Source organism: Nannospalax galili, unplaced genomic scaffold (genome assembly GCF_000622305.1).
Source record: "Nannospalax galili isolate Female #2095 unplaced genomic scaffold, S.galili_v1.0 scaffold301, whole genome shotgun sequence".
NCBI lineage: Eukaryota > Metazoa > Chordata > Mammalia > Rodentia > Spalacidae > Nannospalax > Nannospalax galili.
The window spans coordinates 93,483-120,681 of record NW_008345517.1 but is presented as its reverse complement, the minus strand read 5'-3'; the positions used below and the strand labels follow the sequence as shown (position 1 = coordinate 120,681).

General features: G+C 43.0%; 1 protein-coding gene across 1 annotated transcript in view; it reads left to right on the top strand.

Annotated features, from left to right (window-relative positions):
- Positions 1–26,042, top strand: part of LOC103740954 (laminin subunit alpha-1-like) — a 70,344-nt gene extending 44,302 nt beyond the window's left edge. The window contains 23 exon segments of the mRNA XM_029567622.1: positions 568–750; positions 1,035–1,080; positions 1,082–1,151; positions 3,017–3,160; positions 4,345–4,478; positions 5,324–5,474; positions 6,315–6,439; positions 9,040–9,190; positions 10,743–10,887; positions 11,386–11,527; positions 11,603–11,717; positions 11,919–12,089; positions 14,659–14,810; positions 15,702–15,887; positions 17,265–17,391; positions 18,879–18,991; positions 19,538–19,727; positions 20,258–20,416; positions 20,922–21,075; positions 21,928–22,061; positions 24,960–25,046; positions 25,048–25,184; positions 25,711–26,042. Of these exon segments, the coding sequence (XP_029423482.1) occupies positions 568–750; positions 1,035–1,080; positions 1,082–1,151; positions 3,017–3,160; positions 4,345–4,478; positions 5,324–5,474; positions 6,315–6,439; positions 9,040–9,190; positions 10,743–10,887; positions 11,386–11,527; positions 11,603–11,717; positions 11,919–12,089; positions 14,659–14,810; positions 15,702–15,887; positions 17,265–17,391; positions 18,879–18,991; positions 19,538–19,727; positions 20,258–20,416; positions 20,922–21,075; positions 21,928–22,061; positions 24,960–25,046; positions 25,048–25,167 (2,999 nt within the window). The 3' untranslated portion in view covers positions 25,168–25,184; positions 25,711–26,042.
- Positions 26,043–27,199: the final 1,157 nt, after the last annotated feature.

Below are 27,199 nucleotides of genomic sequence, written 5' to 3'. Positions count from 1 at the left end.
GGTCCTCTGTAAGAGCAACCAGTGTTCTTAGCAGCTGAAACATCTCTCTAGCCCCGGGAATATGTTTTGTGAAGATGAGAAGGGCATGCAGAAAAGGGTCAAGTAAAGAAGTTCAGGGCCAGTGAGATGCTCTGTGGGAAGGGCATCTGCTGCAAAGCCTGATGACTTGAGTTCTGTGAAACCCACATGGTTGAAGGAAAGAACCAAAGCCTGAAAGTTGTCCTTTGACCTCTACATATGTACCATAGTGCCTATGTGTGCAAATATTTATACAAAATAAATAAATGTCAAAAAGTAGTTTACTTCATCTGAAAACATGCTGAATTCATAGCCACTAGCCATTACTTTGGTGACCAAAATATATATTGAAATCATATAGAATTAACCTTCCAAATCATCCCATTTGACCTTTATTAGGGTGATAGAACATATAGTACACAGCCTCTGTATTTTCTGTGAAGAGCAAGAAGCCCTGCTTTGTGTTCAACGAGCAAAACAGCTGCTTTAACATGTTTCTGTGTAAAATTACAGTGTCTTCAGTAGGGCTTGCCCATGCCTTTATTTCAGATGTGAGAGAGAAGGGAAGGAAAGCCAAAGAGTGGGCCTCATCAGCCAATGAGAGTGCGATACGGACACTGAAGAACGTCCTGCGGATAAGCCAGAGGGTCCTGGACACATCAGCAGGCCTGTCCAGAGTGAATGCCATGTTACAAGAGACAAATGAACTTCTGCATAACTCCACAATGACAAGTACGTCGGTGGTCTTTCTTCCAGTACTGAAAGTCTGCACCCTGCAGATTGGGAGACAGCAGGGTGCACAGGGTGCAAAATGAAAATGCATCTGGATTTGTTTGTGGAGAGAGGGGCCCAGGGAACACACGTTGCCAGAGAGTTTTTCATATGTTCTCAAATGTTGAAGGGTTTGATTATTAGGTGATTCTGTTTTATTTGGTGTCTTAATAATGACCCATTTCTTTCTCCTCTTTTCCTCCTCCTGGTTCTCCTGGTACACTTTGCCTTCCTGTCTTCTTCAGCTCTTTTGGCTGGAAGAAAAGTTAAAGACATGGAAACATGTCTGCTTAGAAAACCTAAGCAGAAACTTGTCAGAAATTAAGCTGCTGATTAGCAGGGCCCGGAAACAAGCAGCTTCTGTGAGATGGGCTTGGGATTCGGTTAATACCCCATCCCAAAGCTGGGGTGCTTGCTCATGCCAAGACCTGACACATTTGGTGGGCCTGGTGCTCACACCAGCTCTACAACTTATATAGGCCCAGATCTCAATAATCTCATCTCCTCCTAGACTTGCCTCAGTCCATTTAAAACCAGTAATTGGCAGTTTTTCTTTAAATTCTGCTTATAGTGAATATGTTTCAGAAGATTCCAAAGGGTGTAGGGGTGGGGTTGGAGAGATGCCTCAGCGATTAAGAGCACTGACTGCTCTTGCAGAGGACCAGGGTTCAGTTCCCAGCACCCACATGGCGGCTGACGGCCATCTTTAACTACAGTTCCAGGGGATCTGATGCCCTCTTCTGACCTCCATGAGCACTGCATGACATGGGTGTACTTACATACATGGAGGCAATACACTAATACACATAAAATAGGATAAGAATAATACAATTTTTTAAAATCCAAGGGAAGGACTCTCCTTACTTTGCAGAGATTTAAATTTGATTTCTGACTTCATAACTTAGCTTTCATGGAATGAAGTCTAAGTGGTGGCATAACTGTGAGTTTCATGGTTACATGCTGTGCTGTTTCTTCATTTTAATAATGCAAGTACTCTCTAAAATGTTTGTGTAGTTTGTATAGGACTCTGAGAAAACAATTTGTATACAGTACACACAGAAGCTGTTCAAGTCCACTCCACTGAATGCATGACGCACCCGGCACCCAGAGAAGTTCAAACTGGGGAAAGTGTGGTAGCCATCTGCGGCCCTCATCACTGGCTGCTCTCTGAAGAGCAGTCTTGCAGGCTGATGACAAGGCTGGAAGGACTGTGTTGTTGCCATTCTGCTAGACCTAAAGAGGAAGAATGTGACCTCTGGTCTTATCTTAGTCTTTCTGAAGCTTTCTAGGGAAGATGAAGGAGCTCTGGGCTCTCCAAGGGTCTTCACTTCTAGAAAAGGATGTGGGCTTATATGAGTTCTGGCTTCCATCGGTTTTTTTAGCAATCTCCAAATAAATGTAAGCTCAAGGCCTAGTTCATGGTCAATACAAATTTAGAATAGTTGAGATTAATATGGGATATATACAGAAATAATTACCAACCAAGGAAATAAGATAGTAAGTAAATATTTGCTCTATAAAATTTACTGATTGAACATAGGACTCCTGCATTTATTTAACAAATGTCTGTGGGCCAGGTAGTAAGAGTCCAATCTGATAAAGTCCTTGTCTTTAAGGAATTAAATTTTATGTGAGTGAGACAGTTTCTTATATAAACTATCCCATTAAAACTAATTTAAGGGGCTGGAGCGATTGCTCAGTGATTAAGAACATTTATTGCTCTTTCAAAGGACTGGAGTTAGGATCCCAGCACCTACATTGGGTGGCTCTCAACCACCTGTCACTCTAGTTTCAGGGGATCCAACAGTCTCTTCTGGCATCTAGGGGCACTTGCATTCACACGCACATACCCACACAGACAGACACACATGTACACATAATTAAAAAATAAATCTTTAAAAACACTAAGTTCTGCATGGTGACACACCTATAGCTCCAGTTCTCTAGAGACTGGGGCAGGAGGGTCATGAGTTTGAATTCAGCCAGGTCTACATGGTGAGACCTTGTCTCTAAACAAACAAATAAAACCAAACAAAACCTAATTTAAAAGACTTTCTCATATTTCAGCAGTTCGCCAAGTAAAATAATTTTCATCTTGGTCTGATTTCTCACTTCATGAAGCCCAAAGCATTGTGAATTATGAAGTGAGGAAGCTGGGTTCACACTGAAAAGTGGAATCCCATCCCTGATGTCACCAAGTGATGGGAAGCTTTCCTTTTCCCCACAGATTAAGGTTGCCGTGGCTGCAAACAGAGACTGCATCCGTGCCTACCAGCCACAGATTTCATCCACCAACTACAACACGTTAACTCTGAATGTTAAGACACAAGAGCCCGACAACCTTCTCTTCTACCTTGGCAGCAGCACCAGCGTAAGTCAGGGACCATGTGTGTTCATGAGCACAGCGATTTCCTCCGTGAACACTTTGTTCATGAGAAAAGAAATAAGGTCTTCCTGGAAAGGATAACCTACCAGAAAGAACCTTTGCTACAGTGGTAATGTCAGATTAAAAATAGCCAGCACAAGTGAATGCCCAGGGGCTGGGCAGATAGGTCAGTGGGTAAATTGCTTCCCTTGTAGGCATGGAAACCTGAGTCCCCAGGACCCATGTAAACCAAAGCTGGGCATGGCATCATGCATTTGCAATTCAGAGCTGGGGAGGTGAAGATAAGTAGATCTTTTGGGGCTTCTTGACCAGCCAATCAGGCCTAATTTGCTTCCCAGCCAGTGAGAGACCCTGTCTCAAGAAAAAAAAGGTGAACATCCATTAGGAATGATACTAGAGGTAGTCCTCTAGTTCCACATGCACATGCGTACATGCGTACCTATATACACATAAACACCCACCCACACATACACACACACGCACATTGAAGACTTGTGGGAAGGAAAGTGACATTCCTGATCAGTGCCTTCCTCTGCCATCTCATTTGTGTATCTTGGGAACAGAACTCCATGTAATGCCTTTGTGAACCCCAAGGTGATTATCAGGGTTGCCAGATATCGCCTAGACTCTTCTTTCCAAGGAGATTCCTTTAGTTCCCAGAGGTTAAGTTTCCTACAAAAGACCACTGATCCTTCAGCTCCACTAGTGGGGAGAGGGTTCAAGCCCTTGGGAATGTTGGAAGAAGAAGAATGTTAATAAGAGTCAAATACTCACAGAGCTGTGAGAAGGGGTTTTGTGGCTCTTGTCTTACTCATATTTCACAGCCTTTAGTGCCTTCTGAAACCCAGAAACAAGCCATTGCCTTGCTTTATCCTTCCTTGTGACTTGCTGACGGCACCTTTGAATGTTCCTGGGAATCCATGGGTGGTATTATAGAGGGCCTGCTCAGCAGAAGCACAAATGTCCAATTAGCCAGTGTCCCCAGGACTCTGACTCATGCTCCAGCCCCAGGGATATAGGTATTTATAGACAAGAGAGTATAGCCTTTCAAGTTTTGCATTATTTTTAGATACAGAGAAAATGCTGAAAGAACTTTAAACTATTTTAGGATCATGTAAGTAGCAGAATATAAACTCATTTCCACTCAACTCATTTACTGCCCCCCCCAGTCTGATTTCCTTGCAGTGGAGATGCGACGTGGGAAAGTGGCCTTTCTCTGGGACCTGGGCTCCGGGTCCACACATTTGGAATTCCCAGATGTCTCCATTGATGACAACAGATGGCACAGCATCCACATAACTAGGTAGCAGAGAATGTCCTTGGAGCATCTTCTTTGGACTATGCCTTATAACATTCTTGGAACATCATATAATTAACAGGCCTTCTGAGTCTTCTAGAAAGATGAATTTTAAGCAAAGAATACTGGATTTATATTAATAATAAGAATGAGGGGGCTTTTATTACAGAATAATCTTTGTTACCAAAATCAAGGATAGAAAGAAGAAAAACATTAATAGTTCAGATTATTTTTATAATATTTTTAGCAAGTCCAAGTCCAGGATGACCAACCAGGCAAATGTTTCTTTCCAAAGAAGAGAGTTTGTCAAAGGCTTCCTGTAGGAATCCAGGTAGAGGAAGACAGAAGAAGATACAAGCAGGCAGGGAATGTATTTCCTTAAAGTTCAGACATAAAGCCAAATTCTTCTTTCAAAGCCTCTTCCCCAGAAGCACCTTCATTTGAACAATTTAGGTATATTTTTCTTTTCAATTTCTGCAGTATTATGGTTTGTAGTTGATGGTATTGTTGGTAATATTTTTCAATATTATCTATAAAAATATTATAATGAGCTGGCATGGTGGCATATGTCTTTAATCCAAGAACTCACTCAGGAGGCAGATCTCTGCGAGATCAAGGCCAGCCTGGTCTACATATCAAGTTCCAGGCCAGTTGTAGCTATAGGAACTAGTCATTATGATTTGGGAAAGCATAAGGCAGAGGTAGAATGGGCAAGACTGGAAACAGACACAAACAGAGGCTGCAGAGGGGCACAAGAAACAGGTGGGGCTCTGTAGGGAAGAGAAAGGTGTCATGGGATGACATGTAACACAGAAATAAAAAGCTCCTCTTGCAATCCTTTCTTACCCAAGGTTTGGAAACATGGGATCACTGAGCATACAGGAAATCAGTTCAGCTGAGAAGCTGCCAGCAGGAACAAGCAAATCCCCTGGGACAGCCAATGTTCTTGATATAAACAATTCAACTTTAATATTTGTTGGAGGACTCGGAGGTCAAATCAAGGTAACTTTCTGAGAGTTCATCTAAACAGGAACCATAGACTGACTTCACTTGTATATGAAATGATCTGATCAAATTGTAAATTATACCCTCACCTCTGCTTTTGCTGGTGTTCACTGTGGCAGTAGGATGGTGAAGGGGCTGGTTATGCAGGGCAAAGGACTGTGATTATTTATTACAGTAAATGCAGGAGAAACCAACAGTGTGCTTCACCAAATGGATTTTTACCAGTGACAGAATAGGAAATTAAAGCATTCTATATTGATTTCTGTAGAGTACCTTTATCTCTATTCTAACCCTAGTGGTAAGCATGCTAATTAGTGTTCAGCGAAAGAGTGCATCACATTGAATTGATGATTCTATTGTTTTATTTAATCAATGATTCTCTCACCAAATGACGTGGAACTGAGCTGGAGTCAGTGTTCTGAGGTGAGAGGAAGATCAGCATCCCAGCTAGGCCTCCATGACCGACCACATTTCTAATTCGATGACTCACCTGTAAAGACTTCTTCCCAGTGACTCCAATAACTGTCATGAGCTTTAGGATATTGTCCAAAGCCCAGTCCTGTAGTGCACACGTGTAATCCCTGTGCTTTGAAGGCTGACGCAAGAGAATTGAGAGTCTGAGGCCAGCCTGGGGTACACATATGGGATTTGTCTTAATTCATGCCCACTGAAAACAGCTATCCATCCCTGATCAGAAAGAAATCCAGTCATTACAGACTGGCTATTTTTCCCAATGTTATTCTCTTGAAACTTGTATTTGTTAGATTTGAGCTCCCAGGGCATTCCTCTGTGTCAACTATGTGTGCATTGTATGTTTGTTTTTATTGTTTGCATTAGAAATCTCCTGCTGTGAAGGTTACTCATTTTAAAGGCTGCATGGGAAAGGCCTTCTTGAATGGCAAATCAATTGGCCTGTGGAATTATATCGAAAGAGAGGGGAGATGCAATGGCTGCTTTGGAAGGTAACGTAACCTTGGGTTTTAATACCTTATTCTGTTAACATCTGAGAACTCCTCAATGAGTGGACATGCCCATCAAAAATGGGCCGAGTTTATGGTATTATGCATCTTACTGTGAAGGATGTGTTATAGATTATTTTCTATAATAGGGGCATGAGTGTTACTTTTCATCTTTAGAAGAAAGTATTCTTTTTACTTGCTTGAAATACACAGTCTGATCATAGATCATAAAATCATCTCAAACAACTTTCTGTTTTGAATGCGACATAGAGAGAGATTATATCTCAGAACACACACAGAAACGAGAGACAGAGAGAGAGAGAGAGAGAGAGAGAGAGAGAGAGGAAGAAGGAGGAGGGGAAGAGAGAGAGAGAGAGAGGAGAGAGAGAGAGAGAGAGAGGAGAGAGAGAGAAGGGAATGTGTAGTCAATTCTAACCAAATCCTGTAAAACTGGAAATAAAATGCATTTGGAAGTGGAGATTCATCTTTTTTGCACATATTCATATAATAGAAGAAATTTAATAACATAATATCACTGAGCTCAGCTTCCCCTCGTTGTAACAGAATGACTGCTTCCCCTAAAGTGTGGAAGGCCTGTCATGTCCTGGCACTTCAATAATTAAGACACTTGATTGCCTTTTACCTTTGGTGGAATGTAATAATTGATATAACTTGTATGGAAAGGCTGTTCTGTTTAAATAGATACCTGTAGTTCCATGCAAGTCCTGACAGGGTGAGTTGGAAGCAGCTGGTGTTACAGTTAGAAACTTCTGGTCAGGTTTTCATGTTTTCACTTCGGGTCTGCTTTCTCACATAGCTCAGCTGGGAATTTGTAGTTGAAAACTCCTTATTTACGAATTTTCCCTCTTGCCACTGACTTTTTAAGGGAGATGTAATGTAAAATTAACAACTGCCCCTAGACTGAACATCACCCACAGCCCAAAGACTCATTCTTCAAGTTTATCTTGAGGAATACAATGAGTTTATTGAGGGTTATTTTGTGAGCTGTGAATGGCAGTTGTGTTTACTTGAGACCATCAACCTCCCACCATCTCCAAGCTCCAGTTTTATATGGCTCTAGGTCTACAGCAGAATTGTCAAGAACCTGGGTTCAGAGCTTCCTGGTGTTAAGGCAGTGCTGGTAACTACAGGCTCAGACACATGAGGCACAGACAGAGCCAGACTGGAGGAAAGCCATGTGCTTATGCGCTCTCAGTCCTCATCCTCTTCCTGTGAGGGATTCCTCAAGACTCTGGCAGACACTGTCTGACTGCGGGAAGGATAGCTTGTTTTGCTGCAGTGTGGCATACAGGATAGCTAAATGGCAGCTTGCTGCAAGATGGAGTTACTCTGGCTAGGATTTGGAAGATTAGTCTGACCATATCTTCTGTTAGTTTACTTTAAAAGTTATGAATAGAAGCCAGGCGTGGTGGCGCACACCTTTAATCCCAGCACTTGGGAGGCAGAGGCAGGCGGATCCTTGTAAGTTTGAGGCCAGCCTGGTCTACATAGTAAGGTCCAGGACAGCTGGGGCTACAGGGAGACCCTGTCTCAAAAAGACCAAAATAGAAAAAAAAAGTTATGAATAGAATCCTGGTCACTGCAACCTTAGACTAAAAAGAACACAGGATTTGGAGTATAAATGCCTCGGACTTCTGGCCCAGGTCATCTACCAAATTTCTCTTTGTCCAGGCTCTCCAAACCGCGCTTTTTAACTATGCTGTGCACCAGCAGTGAAGTCTTCCCAGTAATTTAGTAAGCCTTGCGTGAAAAGAGCCCAGCGCTGGGCTCTGGCCCTCCACTTCAGCCAGTTCAATGACCAGGGCTAGCTCTTCTCCTTTTCTGGCATCTGGAAGTCCATTCTCTATGTAGACTCTGGCTTTGTGCCCCAAGACAACTGCCCTCCCACCAGAGTTCCACCTCTGACCTTTGAGCAAAGGCTGAGGAGGAGTGCTCAGGAGACCCCTGCCCTCTGCATTATTTCAGGGCCTGGCTTTACTTCTGCAGTCTGGCCACCAGCTGGCTATAGGGCTGCATGGACTAATGGATTCAGACAACCTAGGAGTTAATAAATATGCTTCATTGGACATTGAACAAATCTGGCCATTCTTTCTTTTCTTTTTTTTTTTTTTTTTTTTCTTTTTTTTTTTTTTTTTTTTTTTTCTTTTTTCTTTTTTTTTTTTTTTTGAGACAGAGTCCCAGTACACAATTCTGGCTGGCTTGGATCTCACTATGTAGATAGTGCGGACCTTAAACTCAGAGATCCACCTCCCTCTGCCTCCCAAGTGCTGAGATTAGGATGTGTGTCATGCCTGGCGATCTGCTGGCCATTTTTATACAGTATTGATCAACACATTGACCAAGGCATCTTCCTAAGAGCTTTTCGTTTGTCATGTCATGTGTATTCCTTTGTACCATCATATCCATTAATGTTTCAGGTTTCAAAATTTGGGATTATGGGTGTTAAGTCTGTCCTAGACTTTGCACAAAATGATGGGAATAAAGTTCTACCATGATTTGGGCCAGGACAGCTCAGTAAACGTATCCTTTGCTCCCTCTGCCCCACTGAGAGTAGATAATATTTCATGTCTTCTGCTTTACAGCTCCCAAAATGAAGATGCTTCCTTCCACTTCGATGGAAGTGGATACTCTGTTGTGGAGAAGACACTCCGGGCCACTGTGACTCAGATAATAATGCTCTTCAGCACCTTCTCACCCAATGGGCTTCTTCTTTACCTGACTTCAAATGGCACCGTAAGGGTCTTTACTGGACACTGAGCCCTCTGTGTTTGTATATTTCCATGGCTTTGATATTACTTAGGCTTGTTGTATGACTTTTCCTAGGGAAATGTGAATTAATGTCCATTCACTCCAGAAAGGGCACCGGCAAACTAAAGAATCAATTCCACCCACACTTAGCTCAGTGAGCCAGTAAGTATATTGGGTTTCCTTACAGAAGCACAGGTGAGTTGGACATGGTGCCTCACACCTTTAATCCCAGCACTCAGGAGGCAGAGGCAGGTGGATCTCTGAGATCAAGGCCAGCCAGGTCTATATATCGAATTTCAGGCCAACTGGCGCTATAGGCTGATGACCTAAGTTCCCTCCCTACAACCCACAGGGTGGAAGGAAAGAACTGACTCTCATAGTTGCCTTTTGACCTCCACATGTGCTCCCGAGCTCTCTCCCACACACACATACACACACAAATAAATAAATAAATAAATAAATAAATAAATTTATTTATTTATTTATTTATTAAAAAAACCAGCACTGGTAAGAAGTTAATTATGAGAGACTGGAGACTTGGTCACCTACGACAGCTCCAGCATTGAAAGGTCCCCCCCGCCAAGCATGGGTGATGGGTTCCCAAATACTGCATGACTTGAGTCCCCCTTCAGTTAGTCTCCCACTTCCTGTGTATCCTAGCACCTCGCAAGACCACATGTATCCTAGTACAGGTGGCTGTGAGGCACAGAAGGGAGTAAGGGGCTACAGTCTCAGATGAGGGTCACCTCCATGTCCTGTGAAGGAACATCAGCAAGCTTGATCTTGCATGGTTTCAAAGGGGTAGTAACAGCTTCCCTGATGACCATGATGAGGGAGGGTCTTGAGTCCAGAGTTCCACAGTGATGTCTATAAGGATTTGCTAATGTTAGCCTTAGCCTTTAATGGCTGTGCTATCCCTCCAGCCCTGTGGGATTTGCTGATGTAATACATGCATATTTATGTTATACATTCCCATGAGCACACATTAATGTAATATATGTGTGTGCCATATAGTTTTCCCATTTTAAATTATTTATTAATACAGATTCATGAAGAACCTTTGGAAAATACCAAAGAGCACTGAGTAGAAATGCACTTTCCAGTCAGTTCTGACATCAGTTAAGCACTTGTTAGAAATTCTAGTTGAAATAATGTCTTGTTCTTGTCAGGGTGAGCTCAGTAGAATTGTATGACTAGGAATGCTCCCCTTTAAACCTTGTATGCTGAGCACTTCCTGTCTCTCAGTGTTCAAATTTCAGTTTTGGAAATGGCACATTTGTTAGTTTACATTTTAACAAAATGCAGAGTTTGTTTCTCTTATTAAAATCTGAATTGTGGTAACATGGATGGCAGATCATTTACCTCCTGGTAGTGTTCTGGAAAGCCACTGGGGACACTTTTCCTTTTATGTAACAGCCTCCAGTTATGAATCCAGACACAGTTTCCCCAGTTTGACTTTAAAAGATTACTCCATCCCTAACTTGATGGAAAAGGAGGTCTTGGAATAAAGATGTATCCTCTGGTCTCTTCCTTACAGAAAGACTTTTTGTCTATGGAGCTGGTCCAGGGCAGGGTTAAGGTTATGGTCGACCTGGGTTCAGGACCACTCACTCTGATGACAGACAGAAGGCATAACAATGGAACCTGGTACAAAATCGCCTTCCAGCGAAACTGAAAGCAAGGTAGGTGCAAGGAATGGACTCCCAGAATGCTGGTTGCCCTCTAAGGCAAATAACACTGCCAAGTCCACAGTCTTTGTTCTACGTTAGCTTCCTGGTGGATCTTGATGATAGTGGAGTCCATCACTTAACCATTCACCACCTAGAAATGGCTACGTTCCTTAGTGATAGTCTAAGTGCCACCATTGGCTTGAAATGGCAGGGAATATTATAATTCTGTTTGTCTGTGGTCTCATTATAGCTCATTAAATGCAAATTGGAAACAAGAATCAACCCCTTTCTACTTTCCACATACCTACTGTTATCATCAGAGATGTGTATTCTGGATCTGTTGATTTTTGTGGAGAGTATTTCTCTTTAGTCCTTTAATAATGTGGAGCAGTACTGGTCAAAGTTGCAGAATTTACAAGAATGCCTTCGTAAGTGAATTCTGATGGCAGAAGTTTGCATTTACTTGGACAGGGAAGGTGATTTTATCTCTTCCTTTCCGTGTCCTTCTAGGAGTCCTGTCTGTCATTGATGCCTATGACAGCAATGACAAGGAGACCAAGCAAGGAGAAACCCCAGGAGCCTCTTCTGACGTCAACCGGCTAGAGAAAGATCTGATTTATGTGGGTGGATTACCTCACTCAAGAGTTGTAAGGTATGATATGAAAGTGTAGAATTCTCAGGTCTCTGATGACCAAACATACAAGTGGTTCTTTGTTGTTCCCTACAGGAAGGGGGTCAGCAGCAGAAGCTATGTGGGCTGTATCAAGAACCTGGAAATATCCAGATCCACCTTTGATTTGCTTAGAAATTCCTATGGAGTGAGAAAAGGCTGTGTGCTAGAGGTGGGAAGCGTTTTCCTGAATATTGGGATAAATTTCTCTAGAAGCCCAGTGTTTATACACATAGCAAAGGGACAAGATCTCAACCAGTAGATGGGAAGAATGTGGGGGAGAATGTGAAGGAGACGGGAAGTACCACCCCCAACCGTGCACCTACCCCTCCCCGGCAGATGGCCCTCACTCTGTTCTCCCCTCTGTCACCAGCCCATCCGGAGTGTGAGCTTCCTGAGAGGTGGCTACATCGAGGTGACACCCAAGTCTTTATTGCCGGAGTCAGAACTTCTGGCCACATTCATTACCACCAACAGCAGTGGCATCATCCTGGCTGCGTTGGGCAAGGATGTGGAGAAACAGGGTCTGTCTCAGGCACACATGGTGAGTAGCTCTGACCCTCAAGAAAGAAATGACTTCCGGAAAATTTCTGACTCATGCAGGTTTTCTGTAGCTGTTTACCCAGGTAGTTATATATGTACTTTTTACAAAGACTGACTTATTTTTATCTTACATTTATAAAAGTTTTGCCTGCATGTATGTTTGTGCACCCGTGAATGAAATGGCCATGGAGGCCAGAAGAGGACGTCAGATCCCCTGAACTGGCATTACAGACAGTTGTTAGCTGCCATGTGTGTGCTGGAAACTGAACCCAGGTCCTCTGCAAAAGCAGCTAGTGCTCTCAACTGCGGAGCCAGCTCTCCAGCCCATAGATGTGTCCTACTAATGAGTAAAATCTGTTACACTGCTGAAAGTTATTCCAAGCATTGATTTCCTGTGTTGCATAATCTATCTTCTGTATCTAGCAATGGGGAAAAAGCCATTTGCTGTCCACCTCTACCTAAGCACCTCCCACTCCACCTCTACCTAAGCTCCTCCCACTCCACCTCTACCTAAGCACCTCCCACTGGAACATCCCAAGTTTCCTTCCATGAGATTCACTTGTTCCCTTTTATTCTAGGGCTAAAACAGCTTTTCTTACATTCTTTGTGGGATTTTTTTTTCTTTCTTTTTTTTGGTCTTTTTGAGACAGGGTCTCCCTGTAGCTCCAGCTGTCCTGGAATTCACTATGTAGACCAGGCTGGCCTTGAACTCACATAGATACACCTGCCTCTGCCTCCCAAGTGCTGGGATTAAAGGCGTGTGCCACCACACCCAGCTGGGATTTTCTTTATTATAAATGTGAAAGACTGTGGCCTGTGGTAGGCCCAGTGGCCCTGCAATGGGAGAAGACAGAAAGGATGACAATTTTCCATAGTTTCATTTCACACAAGAGACAGAAAGGATGAAGATAGAAAGGATGACAATTTTCCATAGTTTCATTTCACTCTAGAGAGTTTTACCCTATTCTCTGTTCAAATCTGTGTTATAACTGGATTGCATTAGAGTGTTCTCCTAATGAAAAAAAACCTGTGCATGTACAACTTACAGAATGGTTCTGCTGCCCAAGACACTCTGCAGACATTGCTGTGTGACTATCACAACTCACACTTCAGGGTGGATACTACTGAGTAAAACATAGTCTCAGAGAGTCTCATTAACCTGCCCAGGATCACACAGCTGTTATGTGTCAGAGCCAAGATCAGAACACCAGTCTCTAGACCCAAAATACAGCATAGCTCACTTAACCAAGGCTGACCATGACCTGAATTCCTTGTGTGGGCTTCATTAATCATTTTTTCAGTTGAAATGAAGTTTGTGTAAAATTAAACATTTTAAAGAGAATCATTCAACAACACTTAGTGCATTTGTAAAGTAATGGAGTCATATCCTTTATCTGGTTCTAAACGTTTCCATCAACGAAACTAACAGCTTTTGCCAAGGCAGGAGTTACTTTTCATTCTCCCTTCCCCACTCCTGGAAACCAGAAAGCTGTTCTCTTTATCTGTGATGGATAAGTATTATGAATAATTCACGTGTATTGCATCATGATATTTATGGTCTTTACTGAGTGTGTTTTCAAGGTTTGTCCACACTCTAGTTTGTAGCAAGACCCCATTCATTTTATTGCTCATGGTATTTCCCTGCATATGCACCACAGTTTATCAGCTTGCTAAGGGAAACTGAGTTATTTCTACTTTTTGACTATTCATATATAAATGTTTATGTCCCCACCTTCCTTTCTTATGGGTCTATCTGTACCTTCAAGTAGAATTTTCTGGTGATGTAGTAATTCTCTTTTACCTTTTGAGGACCTACCAGATGCTTTTCTTCCACCCATCTTGATAGGGTTACTTGCAAATCAGAGTTTTCCTACTGAGCCTGCAAACCAGAATGGTATCGCTCTCTTTTAGCAAGGGTGTGGGGAAACACATTTCAGTTTTGCAGATGGCTTTAAAAAATGTTATACTTCTTTTCAATGTTATGAAAAAGTTTTAAGAACTTTAAATATCTTTAGACCTTTCAAGTTCTTCATGCCATTTTTAGAAATATTGAAAGCAATTCCATAGGCAAAAAAGAAAATCAAATTAAATGGTCACATTAAGATACTAAAAAAATTTAAGTTTTTAAAAATTTCCTTGATGAAAAAATTATTTATGTCAGACATGGTGGCCCACGCTCATTAGGAAAGCAGAGACAGGCAGATCTCTATGAGTTCGTGTCCAGCCTAGTCTACATAAGTGAGTTCCAATTCAACCAGGAGCTACTTAGTGAGACTATGTATGTCTCTCAAAAAGAAATTGTCTACTTTTTGGTTTATCACACATCAGTAAATATTAAGTATGAGGCTTTGCAGAAATGGAAATCTTTGACATGATTAGTGACATGATTAGCTTAGTGTAGTGTAAATTGTAGGAACACAGATTAGAAAGCAATATACCAGATCTAAAGTAGTCATAACCGATGGTGAAACTCATACCTTGCATTAATATGCCTATGTTATCTATGTAAGATGACACTGTTAAGAACCCTTTAATGATGTGCTTTGTTGGGGACACCGCATCCTTCTCAGCCCTTCTTTGCCATCATGCTGATCGAAGGCCACATTGAAGTGTATGTCAACTCTGGGGATGGGACCAGCCTGAGGAAGGCCCTCCTGCATGCTCCCACCACCTCATATAGTGATGGACAAGAGCATTCCATCTCCTTGATTAGGAACCAGAGGTATGTAGCTCAAAAGCTTGTCAGAGGTAGGGTGACCTTGAACAGGCTCTCTACCAGGAGCCTCGTGGCTTATTCAATAAGGTTAAATGACTGGGATAGTTGGTGTGCCATCACTAACATTCATAGTTCCCATTGTTCCAAAGTAATTCTAGGAACTTGACAAAATTTTTTCGTGGGAGTCAGTTCATCTTTGTAGCAATATATTTGTGGGGTTTTTGTAATTGAGGACCTTAACCTTGTCCTTTACTTGAGTCCAATCTAAACTGTTTATGAAGTGGATTAATTCAGTTGCACCAGTATGCTAGTATCAGTGCATAGTGTTGGATATCAACAGTAAATATTATTATGTCAGCATCCTAGATATGTCCCTCTGAAACTAGACCACCTGTTTTAAAGACACTGGACATTTTCATGGTAGGTAAAGAGGTGTATTATTAATACATACATATTTGCCTCTAAAAAACAATCAAACTCAATGATTTGTAATAAAATTTCAAATGCATGTTTTAAAAATTTTATTATTTTTATTTGATGTGTATGAGTATGGCCTGCATATATGTAAGTGCACCGTGTCATGCAGTGGCACCTGTGTCATGCAGTGCCCATGGAGGACAGAAGAGGGTGTCGAATCCTCTGGGACTGGAATTATAGGCAGTTGTTAGCTGCCATGTGGATGGTTGGAATTGAACCCGGGTCCTCTACAAGAGCAGCCAGTATCTCTCCAGTCCCTTAACTGCGGGTTTTAATTTTCAAGATTCACATGCAATGTCATGTTAAAATTTATCTTTAGGGAAATTTACGATTTTAAAAGAACTTGCTAGAATTGTATGTTAAAATGGTGGTATGGTCTCATTGTTTGTGAAAGGTTTATTTTCTCCTTTGATCTGTTAGAGTTATCACTGTGCAAGTAGATGAGAGCAATCCTGTAGAAATGAAGTTGGGCCCATTAGCAGAAAGAAGGACCATCGACATATCCAACCTTTTCATAGGAGGACTTCCCGAGAGCACAGGGACACCGATGCTCAAGATGAAGACATCATTCCATGGCTGTATCAGAGATTTGGTCTTCAACATGGAGTGAGTGTCGCTGGCTTTCAGCCTGTTCCTGCACCTTCTGATTTTTACTGACAAGTACTAGCACTAATCTGCCCTCTAACTTTTTGGTTGGAGATTGCCTTAAGTTCTTCAGACTTTTCTCTAACACTGGCCTCCTTGTCATTTAAGCTCTTCAAGTGGATCCTATAGAGTTAGTGTGGTGGACTGATCTGGCCATCATACTTTATTTCTTAAAAATCATTGATCACTAGCCACATGAGTTTATCAATAAATAAATAGCTGAGGTGAAAATAGACTTCAGACAAGCACTTAAAGGGCACTGAGATTTTGATACAAGTGTTTTGCTGTACTGAGGCATGCATTTCCTCTGTGTGTGCGTGCACACATGACCCAAGTGCCCCCTTGAAGGAACCTAACTGGATTGCTGGCAGCTTCATATCAATAATGACTTTCCCTAAAGCAAGTGCTGTATAATTAAAAACTTGACATCTCCATTCTCTGTGAGGAAGCGCATCATTATGTGTCCAAGGGCTGTTTATTCTTCTTCCCTCGAGCTCCATCCACCTTGGGCTGAAGGTAAGAAGCTGTGCTTCAACCTGCAGGCCAGGGTCTGCCTACAGACATGTGCTCAGTATCAAGAGACACTGGCTCCATCCTGGCTGGGCTGTTGGCCTGTTTGTGACCTTGAGCAAGGACATGAGCTTTTCGAAATCACAGTGTCCTCTGTTAAGTTTCCTCCTAGGAGTCCCTGAACATGACAAGAATAAGGTATATAGTGTGGGTTCCAACACCATGTCAGAGCCTTGGGTCAGTTATTTGACCAGTCATTATATTCATTCACTAGTTAGCTGTTTGTCCATTCCTTCATAGATTAGGCACCTTCGTGCTCTGTAAAGCCATGAAGCTCTGGACTCTATAACAAGACAGCTCTGTATGGTTAGAGTTGTGTCCTGGGGTGGTGCCAGTGGGCTCCATGTAAGCACAGGACACACTATTAGAGCTGCAGAGTAGACAGACAGGTGACAGTCACAGTTTACAACAGGGAATCTGGGTTTAATGGATACCATGTGCGGTGCTGTCCAGGAACCAGACACTTTACCTGGAGAACCCAATCTAGCCTATAAGAGGCGACAGCTTTGAGCCTGCTCTGAGCTCAGGAATGTCCAGGTCACCAGCATGGGCCTGAGCTAGGGGTGAGTTGTTATTTCGAGCAGAACCAATCAGGAATATGGTGTGTTCCATGTGACTCAGGCATTGTGAAAAACGATCATGCTGGTTACCCTGAGAGAATAGGTCAGTAGTTTGAAATGGGTTTAGTTGTTCAGTCATTGAATGATTTGGGCTCCCGTGTTGGTTTATGATGTTTCCACTTCTAAATGCTTCCTTGTTTGTCTGTAGACTTTTGGACTTCACCCATGCGATTGGCTATGAACGAATAGAATTGGACACCTGCTTGCTTGCAGAAGAGCCAAAGCCTGGAGAGCACAGGGAACTCCCACCAGAGCCCCTGGCGCTAGCACGTCCTGTAAGCATGACTTCATTTAATGGCATCCACCAGGTCTGGTCAGGAAGAAAGTCACATGTCAGTGGGAGTGGACATGGGACCCAGGCAAATAGGTTCTGGGAGAGCTGGAACTGAAGCCAGAAAGCAATGGGAAGGGACAGTGTCACCAGTACCCAGGAGCCAGGGCAACATGAGAGAAGGATGGAGAGCAGAGAAAGTGGGAACTGAGTCCCAGGGGAGCCACAGGAAGCTAGAGGGAGGGGCAAGTACCCCAGTTGTGCCCTTTCCCTTCCCTCCAGAGCCCTAGCTGTCCCCTCTCTCTGGTCTCCAGTCCCCCGGCTGTGCCCTCTCTTTAGCCTCCAGTCCACTAGCTGTCCCCTCTCTCTGGCCTACAGGCTCCCAGCTGTGCCGTCTCCCTGCCCTCAAGTCCCCCAGATGGGCCTTGCAATGGTAGAATATCTGGGAGCCATTTTTCTATGGAGCCTGGGAACATGGTTCATGAGATCCCCCCCCAACCCACCCCCATGGGGACAAAGTGGAGATGCTTCTCTGAGCCAACATGTAGGCGACACAGCTCAGCATTTTCAGGTGCAGGGCAGACACTCAGCACCTGAATAGGCTGACATTCCTCAAGCTTTTTGGCAGTTTCCGTAATGCCTCCTTAGCTCTTTAGATTTAGGTGGGAAACATGAAAATCAGCACTTAGCATGAGCCACTGTATATACTCATCAATGCTTAAGAAGAGAGATTTCGTTCACTTAGTAAAATCTGGTCATTGCTCTTTTTCATTTTGTTCTTTTCTGATTTCTCTGTCTCCTTGCTTAGCAGTGTGAACTTTAATAATTCATAGGCTGGTGTGGTTACCTAAGAGCAGTACCTTCTAAGCAGGGCCCAAGAGTTCCGGACAGTTGTGTCTTCCCACTTGAAGCCACAAAACTGAGTCTGGAACTCACTTGACATGAGGTTCTGTGTGATACACAGGTGGGAGCAGTCAACACTGCCCAAGTCCCTGTGCTATGCTCCCCACATCTGACTCTGGGCCTAGGAGCCCTTCCAGCCCTGCTCCCCTCATGCCACTCTGCTCCCATCCATGTGAACTTAGAGATGACAAAGTCAAGGCCCTGTGAGGCCTGAAGGGCACTTTGATCTCTCAGTGGTGTCTGTGCTGTGGTTGCTCCCTGACCATAGGCCTCCTTGGGGCCATTCCCAGAGCCTTGGAGGGACAGCAGGGCCTTTGCCCTTTAGGTCTGATGAAGGTTCATGGAGAATTCTAGTATCCGTCTGAAGGAACGTGAACTTGAGTGATGAAGGTAAAAGATGGAAGCTTGAATTTCTGTCTCAGGAGAAAAGGGGCTGGGGTTGCATAGTTTAAAGAAAAGCTCCAGATGAGCCAAAGCACATTGGTGGCGGCAGCTGGTCTTGCTCAGTGGCTTCTAGACATTTTCTTTATGTATGTGTCAGTGAGACCCTGGCTGCAGTGGCTGAGGGTCTCTGTGCACTTCTTTCAGGAACAGTGTGCAGTGGACCCAACTCCAGGATATGTTCCCAGTGCTCACCAGTTTGGCCTCTCACAAAGTAGCCACTTAGTGTTGCCTTTTAATCAGTCTGCCGTCAGAAAGAGGTAAGCATTGACTTGAAGCCCCTCTGAGGTTTTCACTGCCAGATGATTAGGCAAGTGTATTGTGTCTTCTGAGAGCGCCTCATGTGGATACAAATTTGCCCACAGCCGAGGGGTGCAGCTCCCACATGGACCCCAGAAGAGACCACCCTTGTCAGCTATAATTAGGCCCTACATGCTAACATACCCTCAGTTGTCCTTAAACAGATAAAGGCTTGCCCATTCAGCAATATGGGGTGTTGCTTCCTTTCTTCATTTCAGAGCTCAACTGCAGTGTCTTCTTTTCAGAGTTGTCCACCCTGACTACTAATACAGCCACCAGCGGCCCCTCTATGGAGCAGTATCACTCTCCAACAATCTTCCTGCTTTGGTTTCATGGAAGAAGGATTTCTTCCTCACTTACTATTATCCTAGAATAGTTCCCAGCGGTCTGTAGCCATCCGTGCAGTGAATGCAGGCCTAAGTGAAGGAGCCCATGTCTCTTGAGAAGTGTATTCATGCTGAAGCAGTGATGGGGTTCCTGGTGTTAAGTTCCTGTTCTACCCCCAGGCTCTTGGTTCAGCTGAGCATCAGAACATTTGCCTCCAGTGACCTCATTTACCACATGGCTCACCAGAACCAAATGGATTATGCCATGCTCCAGCTCCATGAGGGCCACCTGTGCTTCACGTTTGACCTTGGCAAAGGCCAAACCAAGGTCTCTCACCCCTCGCTGTTCAGTGATGGCAAGTGGCACACAGTAATTCCTCAGGAGGCCTGTGGTCACCTGTCCAAACTTTGCTCCCCTGATCCTCCTACTCACTCCATTTTCCTGAAGGGCATCTATGCTTTTGAGCCCTAGCTGGCCTTACATCTGGCATTCCCTTACCCCTCCCTTAGAATACAAGGTTCTGGAAGGTGGGGCCCATTGCTGTGTCCTGAAATAGCTCCAAGTGCTTACTCAGATACACAATTAACACACAGCAACTGCTAACATAATGGATGGAAGATTCCAGAAGTGTTTCTGATTTGGCAAGAAGCAGTAAAGCCCACTTGGCATGAAAGTACTGAGCCACCCATCTTGGCATCAGCTTCCTAGAAACCAGGGCTGAAGCTCTGCTGTGTCTTTCTGCCCTCCACCAGGCTCAGCACCAACTATGCCACAGCAGAGCCATCCTGCTGGGGTTTTTTTAGGCTCTTAGAGCTAACTCTAAGGAACATGCCTGGCAAGCACACATCTGTTAAAGTTTTCTCAAGTCACAAATTCTGGATGTTTTCATCTTGCTGTAGGTCAAGACAGAGTACATTAAGAGAAAAGGCTTCATGACTGTTGATGGCCAAGAGTCCCCTGCAGTGACAGTGGTGGGAAATGGAACCACACTGGATGTGGAAGGGAAGCTGTACCTTGGAGGTCTTCCTGTCCAGTACAGGGCTAGGAACATTGGGAATGTAAGCGGCATCCTCTGCACAGGGCCCATGTTACCTTGCTGTGGTTGTGTTGTGTTTAAGCATTCTCCACATGCTTATGTTTAAATGATTTTGTATGAACCTGGGGCTACCAAAAGGTGCAGGCCATTCAAAGCATTTTCATGGATCATATGTTAGGGGTTTTCCTTAAAGCCTTCCAGCTTTTCCAGTCTTCTGGTTAATGAACTTTTCCATTTCCCAGAACAATTCTGGAAAAGTCTAGTACATTTATATTTGTACACTAATAAAAGAAACCTTATGGATTTGCACAGTGTTTCAGTAAAACAATCTAACACTTCTGTGTTATTAGCAAAGAACTCAAATGAGAGCACTAAAACATTCACATGAAGGATTGCAACAATTAAATTGTAAAAACCAACATGGTATTGCAATGTGTGATGTTGATGCAAATCTAATTAAAGTGCAGGAAAAATGTGTCTCTCTCTTGTCATAATCACCACCTGCTCTCTCACATCACCTGGTTTAGATCACCCACAGCATCCCTGCCTGCATTGGAGAAGTGACAGTTAATGGCAAACAGCTAAACAAGGACAGCCCGATGTCTGCCTTTGCTGTGGATAAGTGCTATGCAGTAGCCCAGGGAGGAACTTTCTTTGAAGGAAGTGGATATGCAGCTCTTGGTATGTGCCATCAGCAGTCTTGGAAGAAGTCCTGGGGTTTGGCGTGTACTCTTAAGATGACGTGGATTTAGAGGTGATAGGATAGGACCCAGGAAAGGCTGTCTAAAGTTGTACTTATTTAGTTCAGTATTCTGGTCTGTTCTTAAGTTTTTGCCTGTTCATGCAAAAGTCTGCTCAGGTCATATGCTCTCCAGGTGGCCTAATGGAGGCTTTCACTGGACTGGAGTCCAACGAGGGCAGTCTCTGAGACTCACTTGCACTTTCCCCAAGTCTATGTAGGGTAAACTCCCTGTCCAAGTTAATAAAACCTTTGAATTGAAAACAGAAATGTGACCAGGCACAAAGGTATACACACCTGTAATGCCAGGGCTCAAGAGGATTATAAATAGACTAACCTGACAGTAAGACTGCATCTTGAAACAACAAAAGCAGTATTTCCTTAGAGATAAGAATGCTAAGGCCTTGTCAGGGGCGTGGTGGCACATGTCTTTAAAACCAGCACTTGGGAGGCAGAGGCAAGCAGATCTCTGTGAGTTCGAGGCCAGCCTGGTCTACATAGTGAGTTCCAGGACAGCTGGGGCTAGAGGAAAACTCTGTCTCAAAAATGCCAAAAAAAAAAAAACCAAACCCAAATAAACAAACAAAAAGAATGCATGGCCTAGAGGGGAGGGGAAGAGGGACTCACTGGTAGGTATAGAGCTGCATCCAGAGCAGAACTGGAACCCAGTCTTGAACTTAGCCAGAAGCCTGAATGCTTAGATGCTTAGCCTGCCCAGACAATCCAATCTGTGGATTCTCACTGTGACCTAATATTGTCCTTATTTTTTTATTTTTGTTTTGTTTTGTTTTCAGTCAAGGAAGACTACAGAGTCTGATCAGATTTAAACATCACACTGGAATTTCGTACCTCTGCTAAGAATGGCATCCTCCTGGGGATCAGTAGTGCCAAAGTGGACGCCACTGGCCTAGAGATTGTAGATGGCAAGGTAGGTGCTCCACCACCGTGGACCTCCCTCCCCACAGGCCAGAGGCAGAGCAGGAAAGAGTTGATAGACATGCTTAGATACACATTTCTCATTATCTGCTTTATTAATGGAGACAACATAAGTTTCCATTACTATTTTTTAAATTAGATAGCCCTAAAAATATTTTCAAAGTAATTTTAAAAAATATTATTTTTATTTTATGTATATGGGCATATTGTCTGCATGTATATAAGTGCTCCTGTGTCGTAGGATGCCCGTTAAGGTCAGGAGAGGGCATTGGATCCCCTGGAACTAGAGTTAGGATGGTTGTTAGCCACCATGTGGGTGCTGGGAATCGAACCCAGGTCCTCTCCAAGGTCAGCCAGTGCTCTTAACCACTGAGCCATCTCTCCAGCCCCTCAAAGTAATTTTTTATATATTGAAATTAACCATATATAAAATTTCAGCTGTAATTCAGACATTTTTGTTTAAACGTTATCAGCAAGAAGATGTTGACTTCATGCTCTGTGTCTTCTAATATTTTAAAATCTTCACATACAAATCAGTACAGAGTCACACAAAGGTATATCCTCCCTCCAGGCTTCCTAGAGGACCACACTGAATCCACACTGTGGACACCCTCACAGAGCTTGTTTGGTGGTATCAGTTATGTGGATGTGTATAGCTTGTGATACACAAATGGAACCATTACCTCCCTCAAGATCCACTGTAACTCTACTAGTATCACAAGGCTCCTCCCAAGTTGCCCCTTCATAGCCACAATATCACATAGCTCCTCCCTGCCCCTACCCTCTTGGCAGGGACTGTCTCCATCTCTCAGCTATTCTTTCTCAAGTGGTAATATAATGAGTTTGTGCAGTAAGTTTCTCCTTGAGACTGGGATACTTACTTTGTGCACTCAGCCTTATTTCCTGACAGTGCATCCAGGCTACATCTAGCAACAGTTCATCACTTTATTATAGAATGTTACTTCATGGGTCCAGTATACTGTGTTTTTGTTTTTGTTTTTAGTAGTCAAATAGTTCATTTATTAATCCATTTGTAAAAGTTTTTAAAGTGACACAATGCTTCTCCTCCTTTTTTTTCTTGATTTTTTTAACAAGGTTTTTTATTTATTATTTTTACTTTTTAAAAAAATTAATAACCACATGATTAGAAGAAGCATTTCATTACAGCATAACATAATCAATAACAATTTCCAGAGCAAAGATGCATGTCTTTCAAAATTGGCTATATATTTTTAGGATCATAGTTGAATTAATATAGTTATACAGTATTGAACTCAGTATAAACCCTATACGACATAAAGTTGAATGAGGTTTGAGACAAAGTTCCCTATAGCCCGGGTCTACTGTCTATGTAGACCAGGCTGGCCTTGATCTCACAGAGATCTGCCTGCCTCTGCCTCTGTCTCTGAGTGCTGAGATTAAAGGCATGCACCACCACATGCAGCTTTACTTAAGTTTTGTTTAATGCCAAAACAAAAAGTGATTTTTTTTCCTATACCTTTTCTGCCCTGTTATGAGCCTGTCAAAGTCCCTCATGTTGGGAACAACATGAACTCAGTCCTTCCCAGTACTTTCATCTCTTCTGCTATGTATCTAGGTCCTCAGGAGTTGCTCCTGTATTCACGCTCTCTCCTCACCCCTTTGGGGCCTTGTCTGCACAGGCAAGATGCAAGGAAGGGCATCTGGGCAACCCCTCTCTTTTCTCACATGTGGTTGCAGGTGAGGTCTGGCCTCCATGTGCTTGACTCTTGCCGTAAGTGGCCTGGGGTCTCAATGTTGCCAGAGTATGTGGCCCTCAGACCTTGGGAACCAGTCTTCCCAGGTGTCTTTCCTACTGCTGCTTCTTCAGCTGGAGCCACCATCCAGCTCCCACTGCTCACTGTATGAGAGAATTGGGAGTATCTGCTATGCCACACAAGGCCACTGAAGCCAGGGATGATGGCTATACTGTTGGAATAAGATGCTGGAATTTTCCTTTGGGAAGGCAAGGAACATTGTGCCACTCCAGAATTCACAAGCTGAGCTCCTAACTATCAGCATCTCTCCGGTTGTGATTTTGTTTGGACATAGGGACACCGAGGCAGTTAAGGGGTAGCAAGGTGGTTCATCGGATAAAGGCACCTGATGCAAAGTCTGACAACCTGAATTCAATCCCTGGCACCCACAGGGAAGAAGGAGAGCAATGACACCTTCAAGCTGACATCTGACCTCCACACTCTTACTGTACTGCACACACATGCACGCACACTGAATAAACAAATGAATGTTAATAAATGCAAATAAAAGTGGTAATTAAGTTAAAATTAGGTCAGTAAGTTGGGTTCTGATCTAATATGTGTCCTCATGAAAAGGAAGCATCAGAACGCACACACAGAGAAGGGAGAGGGATACTGGGAGTTAGAACTTTAGCATGTGAATTTTGGGATGACACCAAACATGATGTTCTTCAGCCGAGAATATCTCTATCCTTTACAAAGCTCTAATTTTTTGTTGTTGTTCCAACCAGTGTTGTAGAGCATCGATGGTTTGTCAGAAGAAAGTTTGTATATGTTCCTGTGTAAGTGCTGTCAACTCATAGTCTCAATGAGTCTAGGAGCTCTCCAAAATGTTCTGCAGTACACTGAAAATGAGACACAATGTGACCAGTTCACCTTTCAGAATTGTGGGGACTGGGATAGAGCCTGAGCCTCTTAGAAGTTGATTTTCCATCACCATTATTTGTTTCTAACAGTTGGTGTTCCTGGTTTGCAGGATGCTGTGAATTGATCCACTCAGAACATTGTACACATGAATTGTGTGCCATGGATCTTGGCCTTCTTGCTAAGATCAAGTGCAAATGGACAGTGTTCCTAAATGTACAAAAACTCACCAAGATACTTACATTGTTCAGGTCTTGTTTCACGTCAACAATGGTGCTGGTAGGATAACAGCCACATAAGAACCGGTAGCCACCAGAATGCTGTGTGATGGGAAATGAATGGCACACAGTCCAAGCCCACAAAAGCAAGCACTGCATTGTCCTGATTGTGGATGGGAACGCTGTTAGGGCTGAAAGTCCTCACACTCAGTCCACCTCTGCGGACACTAATGACCACTAATGTGGGTGGCTTTCTTGGTATGTATGAATACCTGCTCTGCTTATCCACGTGGAGGGCTCAACACTGGGGGAGGTCTGAACTCAAGGCAATATGGAATAGGGATTCAGAGAGATACACAGTTTAATGACAAGTCTCACCATTTATGAAAAGCTACTTCAAATACTATACCTAAATATTCTTGGGAAAATTAGCATAGCCTCCTGCTGACTGCTACAAGTAAGCCCATGGTCTTACAGTCTCCTTAGACCACTCCTAAGGCTGAGGATTGACATTGCAGGGAATAAACTCATGATTCATCCTCTTGTGTTAATTTTACAGTAGAATTATGCATTTAAGATGCCCAAGGAATGTATTATAGATACTGAACATCTTTGTATGACTTTTTAAGTCACAACTATGCCTTAAAATGATTACATATCAAACATTTTTAAGAATGCTCCCTCTCACTAAAGCCGCATATTGGAGAAAATATTCTGATTTGATAGAGGACCCACTTGAGGTTATTTTTGTCCCTAATGTACTTGTCTTTTTTTTCTGGAACAGCCAGTGTCAAGCAGAACTGTCTGAGTGGCCGGACCTCATTCCAGGGATGTTTGAGGAAGCTCAGGCTGATCAGGGGCCCACTGGTGCAGTCCTTGGACTTGAGCAGAGCCTTTGACCTACGAGGAGTCTTCCCTCATTCCTGTCCTGGGCCTGAGCCCTAAACTTCTATCAGAATCCTCTATTGGAATCATTGCTATTATATTGAGGAGAAACAGTTTGTAAACTCAGATGTCTTCCATTCAGACTTCATTTCCAACTCAGGTTATATGTTTCCAGAGAGAAATATGTTTATGTTAAACTAAAGCCACATGTACAACAGATACCTCTATTAAATAGTCTAAAATACCAACTGAATTTATTGTCTCTCATTTTAAAGGTTTTTTTAATGGATATCTATGAGCATTGAGCATCTATTATTTGATAGTGTTTTCTGGTTTGCATTTTGAGGTTAAAAAATAAAGTATCTGCACAGACTATATTAACTTACAGCAGAACATAGGTAATTTCATTTCTTTAAAAAAAAACTTTTATGTGTCTGTGAGTGTTCTATGTGTGTGCAGTGCCCATGGAGGCCAAAAGAGGGTGTCAGATTCTCTGGAGCTGGGGTTACAGTTGTTAGCCACCAAGTGGAAGCTAGGAACTTTCTGAACCCAGGTTCTCTGGAAGAGTACCCACTGAGCCATCTCTCCAGGTCCTGATCATTTCTTTTTAGAAACTTTAAACATGGGTATCAACAACAGGCAGTGTAATTGGTTACACTCCAGCAGAGGTCAACAGCTGTTGACCAAAGAAGCCTAAATCAACCCAGCATGTCATCTTAGCAAAGGGAACCTTGGAAGGAAAGGACAGCCTATTTATGTACCAGCTCTGTCAGGACCTGATCTAGCAAAGTTTTTCACAAGGAAAAAAAAAATCACAAGCTAACAAGCTAGTTCATCCTTTAGAGGAGGTCTTAAATGTTCTAATCACTTGTGAATGCAAAGGTAACTGTGAGGTGATAGACATACTATTTAACTTGATTTTGATAATTATTTCATGATGAATATATTTGTTAAAACAGGTTGAATACCTTAAGCATTATTTTTTAAATATTATTTTTTAATTATGTGTGTGGGTTTGTGCACTTGAGTGCAGGTGTCTACCAAGGCCAGAGCAGCTGCCAGCTGTGAGCTGCCAGACTTGGGTGCTAGGAACCCAATTCAAGTCCTGCCAGAGCAGAATGTGCTCTTACCTGATGAGCCATCTCTCCAGCCCTAACACATACAATTTTTATTTTTCAATTATACCTGGATACATCTAGAGAAAGAAGATTCAGAAAGTAAACAAAAGTAATTCAAGACGACACAGCTGTGAAGTCAAGAGCTGTCTGTACCCTATTGCTCTAATCAGTAATGAAAATTTAAAGAGAACTCTTTCAAGGTTAGGAGAAAATTATAGTCCCCTGGAAAAAATATGTGACTTTTCCATTTTGCACAATTTAAGAGAATTC